This window comes from Humulus lupulus, chromosome 8 (genome assembly GCF_963169125.1).
Source record: "Humulus lupulus chromosome 8, drHumLupu1.1, whole genome shotgun sequence".
NCBI classification, from domain to species: Eukaryota; Viridiplantae; Streptophyta; class Magnoliopsida; order Rosales; family Cannabaceae; genus Humulus; species Humulus lupulus.
This window is the reverse complement of record NC_084800.1, coordinates 179691829-179699912: the sequence shown is the minus strand read 5'-3', so window position 1 is coordinate 179699912 and position 8084 is coordinate 179691829. Positions and strand designations below refer to the sequence as shown.

General features: G+C 29.2%; 1 protein-coding gene and 1 pseudogene across 2 annotated transcripts; one reads left to right on the top strand and one right to left on the bottom strand.

Moving 5' to 3' along the window:
• The first annotated feature begins 657 nt into the window (after window positions 1–657).
• On the top strand, window positions 658–1600 carry LOC133796302 (uncharacterized; annotated as a pseudogene).
• A 638-nt stretch (window positions 1601–2238) lies between these two features.
• On the bottom strand, window positions 2239–6489 carry LOC133794805 (factor of DNA methylation 3-like). Of its 2 annotated transcripts, none has more exons than XM_062232217.1 (7): window positions 6415–6489; window positions 5696–5802; window positions 4632–4690; window positions 4238–4378; window positions 3354–3554; window positions 2850–3073; window positions 2239–2481 (listed from the first exon to the last, which is right to left on the bottom strand). In XM_062232217.1, exons 2-7 carry the CDS (start codon window positions 5778–5780, stop codon window positions 2472–2474), a joined length of 720 nt encoding a protein of 239 aa, XP_062088201.1. In that variant the 5' UTR covers window positions 5781–5802; window positions 6415–6489; the 3' UTR covers window positions 2239–2471. The 2 variants fall into 2 exon arrangements, with proteins under 2 accessions (XP_062088201.1, XP_062088202.1); XM_062232218.1 differs by having other exon boundaries at window positions 4238–4375.
• Window positions 6490–8084: the final 1595 nt, after the last annotated feature.

Here is an 8084-nt window from a genome sequence, read left to right as displayed (position 1 = left end):
AGATGTGTCATTAAATTGTACACATCCATGCTTAGAACAAAAATATTATGTTTTGCCTTATAAATAATGTTCATTGATTTATTTGTTATTTCATTAGATTGATTTACACTAAGTGCTTTGAAATTATAATTTTGAAAAGTGAAGAAAAATCCTATCTTTTTATAAGAAAATTGTGCTTAAAATTATAAATATTTTTGGAAAATGATAGTTTAAATTATTTTAACTATCACTAAAACTTGGGAATCAATATACTAATAAATATTATTAAACTTACATTTTGTGGATTCTAGTATCTTAATAATCTTTTCTTTTAACACTTATTGTCAAATCATTATTGGTTTATTTTCATTATCTTAAATAGCTTGATTTTTCAATATTTTATTTCATGTTCATAATATTAAAACTCATCAATATTTGGAACTAGGTTAGAATTTATTACTTTTGACTTAAAATAGTTTTCTTTTTGATTTTAGACAACTCCCTTGGGTTCGATCTCGTGCTTACACGAAAACTATTCTATAAATACGATTCGTGCGCTTGCGAGTATAAATTTTTAAACATACCCGTTTTGGGTCTATCAGACACCAACGTTTGTTTGATGACTACTTTTCTGATGAACCGGTGTATATAGAATATCAAATTTGAAGAAGATTTAGAATGCGTAGACACGTATTCCTACGCATAGTGCAAGCTCTAGAAAATCATTCGGAGTATTTCCATATGAGATTTGATGCAATCGGTAGAAGAGGGCTTTCGCCGTTACAGAAGTGCACTGCTGCTATGCGAATGTTGGCATACGGAGTGTCTGTCGATTATGTTGATGAGTATGTTCAAATTGGTGAAACCACTGCTATTGAATGTCTAGTCAATTTCGTTCGGGGAGTGAATGATATTTTTGGGACCAAATATTTAAGACGACCCAATGCTGGGGACATAAATGGGGGAGGTACGTGGTTTTCCAGGCATGTTGGGAAGCATTGATTGTATGCACTGGTAATGGAAAAATTTCTCTGTTGAATGGAAATGCCAATTCACACGAGGTGATCACGGCAGACCAACAATCATGCTCGAAGCAGTTGCGTCACAAGATCTTTGGATATGACATGCATTTTTTGGTGTTCCAGGATCCAATAATGATCTCAACGTGTTAAATCAATCCTCATTATTCACTGATATCTTACAAGGGCAAGCTCCGAGAGTTGAGTTTACGATAAATGACACGCAATACAACAAGGGGTACTATCTAGCAGATGGTATCTATCCAGAGTGGGGTACATTTGTTAAAACTATCCCACTGCCTCAAGGAGGGAAAAGAAAATTATTTGCCTGATGCCAAGAAGCGGTACGCAAAGATGTTGAGCGAGCATTCGGAGTACTTCAATCTCGTTTTGCTATTGTACGAGGACTAGTACGTTTTTGGCAAAGAGATGTTCTCAAAGATATTATGTATGCATGCATCATATTGTACAACATTATTGTCGAGGATGAAAAAGATGCCTATGAGAGTTTGTTTGATTTTAATTATGATGACGGCTCTGCCGACACCCCAATGGTTGAAGTATTGCATGAACATATTTCTGACTTTTGGACAATGCTTTAAAAAAATGCTGAAACATTCATCGCAATTTTCAGGCGGACTTAGAGAAGCACATATGGTCAAAATGTGGAAATCATTTTAATTAGCATTTTATTTAATTATGTTAGATTGAATAATTATGATTATGTCATTTTATAAGCTCCTTTAAGTTTCATGTAATATTTAATTATATTAATATATGGATTTAAAAAATTTAGTGTGACAATATTTATAATTACAAAATAATATATTAAATAATAATGTGTGAGACCATAATTAACAATTTTTAGAATGACTCAATATTGAAATATTTTTATCAAAAAAATTGACAAAAGTGATCTGGATGAAAAAAAAATATTATGTTTTAAGATGATTTAGATATTTTAAACAATTAACAGAACAAAAGGCTAGTGGCGAGTGGCGAGTGGCGAGTGGCTAGTGGAGTATAATTTCCATAAATATATCTCGAAAATCTTTCCTAAACTTTGACTATTTATAAAAATATCTTGTTACTAATAAAGTTTGAAAATAGCAAATATATTGCTTTTCACCCGAGATTATAACAGCCTTCTCGTGCAATTTATCCAAATAATCAAAACAAAATAAAATAACTTGAGTTGCTAGGACAAAAATATTTTATGACAATAAAGTTGGAAAGACACTTAAATTAAGGTTTAGTAAACACTAAACAATTTATTAAATACCTACCTTAGGCGTGCGTTTATTATAAAACCAGAAAGGATTATCCAAAATATATCTTGATAGTCCGTCGAAAGCGTTCAACACAGATAAGTCCCCAGTTAATTAGTTCTAAGAATAATATATGTTATTGCTAATAAAGTTTCGGAAGAGTAAATAAATTACTTTTCCACTTGGGATATAGCAGCATTGACGATCAACTTCTCCTGCAATTTAACAAAAAAAAAAAAACTTATTTCCTAACAAAAGTATAGTAAGACAATACAGTAAGAAAGAAAAAGTTCAGAAAATATGGATTTGATTGGTTTAGGATTTGAGAATGAGATTACAAATCCAAAAACATTAAACATGTGATGTGAAATCCACTAAAGAAACCAAAAACAATAATAATATATAAAAAAAGTCATTTTAAATAACACATATGGCTTCTTTCTTTAAACTTGATAACACGATTATAATATTCCCTCTATTTTCTCTATCTTTTCCAAAAGAACAACTAACCAATGAGAATCTTTAAAACTACGTACACAAAATTTTAATTTTCAAATCATATATATAATCCCTACGTATTTACCTTAAGCGTTTGTTAGGAGTCCAACCATGAAGCATAAACTCAACCACCTCCTTCAAACTTGCTTTCCTATCTTCTTTAAAATTCCATAGCTCTTGAACAATGAAACGACCACTAGGGTTATACTCATTCATCTCAGTTAATGCAGTTTTAATCGCATTGTAAACACTTTCACTGAATCCCATCTTTAGTGTCTTCAACTTCTCATCCTCCTCATCAACAACTTCCTGGATTAGTATGTAAAAACAAGACATTTATATAAGATCTTCGAACAAACAAGTGGAAAATCACTTTCCATTTACTCAACCAATTATTCATAATCAACCAATCTTGCCATTCAACTTAATTGTACTGAGAAGGTAAAAAGTTTGTTAGTAAGATCTTTGTTACAAGAGCACAATCCTCAGTAAAAATTTGTAGAATTATCAACGGTTGAAATTAATATCGAATTTGAAAAGGAAATTAAGGAGTTCAATAGAAGCCAATACTCAAAAGTCAAAACCATACCACAAGTTTCCCTCCCATGTTGATAATTTTGAAAGGATGCCACTCTGGACATCCAATAAGCATGCTCAATAATGAGCACAACCGCATAGCTTTATAAGGGCCATCCTTGTATGGTTTCATTGCTTCAATGAATGGTTGAGAATCAAGTTCACCCATTCTCTTAACACCAAAAGGAGCAGGAGTTGACTCATCTTCTAATTGCTAACAGTCAAATTAAAGAAATAGGTTATAATCACCTTGATAATATGCTTATTTTTGCATTGGTAAATCTAGAAAATAAATAAACGGAAAACTCCTTCAACATGAATAAGAGTAAGGAAGGTACGTTTGATTGAGAATAATAAAAATTAGTATAATATAAGACTAAGAATGAAGTGAAATGAAGTAAAATAAAATTATGTACTGGAATAGTTCTTCTTCCATTTTTTTTTTTTTAAATATAGCCATTTATTAAGACGGCGGAAAAGTCATTGCAATATCTTAAATTGCAACTAAACAAAGGAATGAAAATGACCATTTCATTAACCTAAAATAAAAAACACAAAGCAATCAAACATATAAATATTTAATTTTCCTTCTCTTGATACGAGTTACAACAAATAACTCATTAGCAAAAGTGGTCAAAGGAGAACCCACCACAAACATATTCAAAACTCAAACATCATGATTTAGATTTATATACTGATCATGCCTATGAAATCCTTATAAATCAATCTCAAAGTTTTAATAACCAAGAGATAAACAAATTACTATCACAAATCTACATTATTAATTAAGCCATAATTAGTAGAGGGCTAAACTAATAAACAGAAACCTCAGCTAATCATTGACAGGACCACAAAGGTGTAATATTAAGAAAAAGAAGAAAACAAATTAGCTCTTACATCAATCAAGAGCTTTCTAAGTTCTGTCAACTCATCCTTGCTTTTTCGCTCACTTGCAATAAGAACTCCTATGAGCTCTTGGTCTGCGTCAGGCCCTTCGTCCTCTGTCTCACTTGATCCTTTGATCAGAGGTGTTTTCTTCTTTTTCAAAAGCAGTATTAGTAATAAGAACAATTATAATGTTTGCAATTGACAATTGTAACATAAAGCAGAGAACGTACATCATTTTATCCGATAAAAGTTGGTGATTATCTAATGAAGTTACATTGCATGATCTCACATGCAATTAGCATGTATTAAAAACTCAGCAAAATGGAATAATTAACACAAGAGAATATTACGACTGGATTAGATCGATCAAAGAGGTTAATCATTATTAGTCTAAGCTTATTACCTTCAGTTCATTTTCCAATTCTTCAATCCGCAGCTTCAATTCTTGCACTTTCTTCTTTTCTGATTATTGACAAACAAACACATCAAATGCTCCTACATATACAAATATTGGGCAGTGAAAAGCAAACAGACTCACCTCCCTTCGTGGGAGTTAATATTTAATAGTACCATATCCCATCCAATCCAAATAGATACAACAATATTGCTCATGTTGTTAATAGTTAATAGCTACCATATCTCATCCAATCCAATAGTAACAAAAATATTTTCATCTCATAGACGAAGCCACATGGTAGCAAGTGTTTAGACCTAGGGCCGGCAATTCATGTAAATGTGTCAGATTCGTGTTGACACAATTATGACACGACACGAAAACACGAACACGACATGATTATTAAACGTGTCAAAAATACGAACACGAACACGATAACACGATTATGACACGATTAATCATAACTATATGAAAAAAATCATAAAACCTATGCAAATTATTCGTGTTATCGTGTCTGACACGACACGATTATTAAACGGGTCAACACGATTATGACACGACACGATTAAAGTAAATACGAGCACGACACGATTATTAAACGTGTCAAAAACTCAAACACAAACACGATACGATTATTAAACATGTCGTGTTTACCTTAATCGTGTCGTGTCATCGTAACGTAACCCAAATTGTCACCCCTATTCAGATCTCCACTTGAATTTTTAGCTTCAATAATTTTTATATATATTAATATTTAATATAAGAAAATTACATTTAAATCTATTAAATTACAAAAAAAATCTCCAAATTTAAAAAAAAAATATTACATTTAATTAAACCTCCTAAAAAATAAAAATAAAAACCTTAGATTTAAGAAAAATTACATTTTAATCCCTTAAAACAACAAAAAAAGATCTCTAAATATAAATAAAAAATACATTTAAAACCCTATAAAATTATAAGAAAATATATATTATAAAAAATAAATAAAAAATAGCCCCGACTCACCTAAAAGTCAGGCTGCGTCCCTGTTCCTCACGTAGTTAATAGTTACATTTGATAACAAAACTAACCTTCATAATTTGCTTCATAAAGCTGAGATATTTCCTTAGAAACATAGGATCCTCCCTGCAATTCTTCCAGATTCTCACTCTCCATATTATATGTCAGAAACGGTGATCTGAAAATGTAAATGTATTTTAAAGCATATGGATATATATATAAAAAATATTATATGAGTTGAAGATTTTTATCGAGACCAGTATAAAAGATTTAATACAAATTAATAGTTTCATAAAGCCAATAAACTTACTGTTTTATTTTAGGTTTTGTTATGATCACTCACACCTCGATAATTTTTAATATTGAGATATCAAATCAAATATATATATATATAGGGGCGCTGGATATTATATATATATATAAACATACGTGTTAAACTTAAATACATATCGATCCAAATAAATATTTCAGAAAACTTAAAATCCCTGGAAACGTACTTGGCTATGAGAAGAAAGCTAGAAGCATATACCTTTATGTTTGGAAAAGAAAAGAAAATAAATAAATAACAGCTTAAACCTTTATCATAATCACAAAAATGAACTAAGAAAAACAAAAATAAAACACAAAACCCATTTCATTAATGTTGTGGTTTTCAGTTTCCACTTTCTGGACAACCAAAAACACTCAGAAAATAATTAATACTAAATCGTTAAGAGATAAAAATGTTCACTTTCTCAAAACACACTACAGTGATTACTAAGTTATAAGCCATGAAAAAAGATCGTCGTACCTAAGTTACTTAAGCTTTGATTTCTCTGTTGAGAGAGAGAGAAATGAAGGTCGCTTTATGTTCTGTGCATGATCACAACTTTTATTAGGAATGGCATTGGTTGTGTCACTATAACATTGGCTCCTGGAGAGATCAGTGAAATTACCATATTAGCCTCATGCACTGCTTTCATTTGGTTCTATTTTAGAGATTTAATTTAATGGGGAAAGGAGGCTCTGAACGTCAATACGTCATTCTAAACCAATGTAATATAAGGTACACTCTACTACACATTTACATATAATTAAAACCTCCATAAGTTGTACTTTCCACAATTTATAAGTATAAATAAACTACAAGATATAATAGCTTATAGTATTTTTTGGTGCCGCTTGACACGGTAATAATTGTATTAATGTTAAATATATTTATATATATATATTAAAAAAATTATAATAAAATTAATTATCAAGATTTATAAAATAATTTGATATATTTCTAACATTATATAGTTATATTTTTATGTTATTTTCATTTATTAATATTTATATATTGAATTTGACATTTTTTATTAATTATTATTTAATTTAAATGAGTATATTTTTAATATTTTGTTGATATAATTCTATTAAGTTATAACTTTTTCACATTAATAAAATATGTTGGTCCCAATATTATTACTATAATTTTTTTTTTACTGTATCATTATTTAGTATCGATGTCCACATTAAAATATAATATTTACTTAGATAAATATGGGTATCAATATTGATATCATGTCTAGAGTGATGGGTGCCTTATTATTTTCTTAGCATTTCTCAATATTAATAAGTCCAATATGCAAACTATTTTGTTTATTTAAAAAAAACATTTTTAGGTGATAAAATAATCACTATATATATCAAATTACTATAAAATGAAATTATGTTTATGGCATTTATATATCAAATTTTATTTACTTTCGAGGTAATTGCAGTTTTTTAATTTTATACACCTATATATTTAATCTTTAATTCGGATAAAACTACCAAATGTTACTATTTTGTTGCATTGTTACGTACCACCAAACCATTAAATCTCATTTGAGTTGACTAAGCTATCAAGTGTTAGCTTATATATTAGTCGACATTATATTTATTTTTAAAAACATATTAATTCATTTTAAAATAATAAAAAAATTAATTTTTAAAAAGACTGATTTAATTAAATAAAAAATAATTTAAATTTAAATTTAAGCTGAAACTTAAACCAAAATCAAATAAATCGAATCTTCCTCCCCAAAATCACGACAAAATCATAAATCAAATTAAAAATTAAAACTAAAATCATCAATTTGGTCATCTTCTTCAACTAATCTAAAGCATAAACAGGTCGAAAGAAAAAAAAGGCTTCTAAATTCAATAAAAACATCATATAATTCTTTTATGTTCAATAACAACATCATGAAATTCTTTTGAACTCAATCCTAGATTCAACATCTCATCCATAGACCCATTGAACAACACAACCTTCAAACAATTTATGAGAAAAAAAATCAACAATGTAACGTCCAAAATTTCCTAATGAGGCTTAGGGCATTGATTGGGGGGTTAGGATGACAAATCTTGGAATTATATGATTATGTGATATTTATGTGTATCATTATGTGATTATGTGAGTTATATTATAATATGACTTGATATGCATGTTTA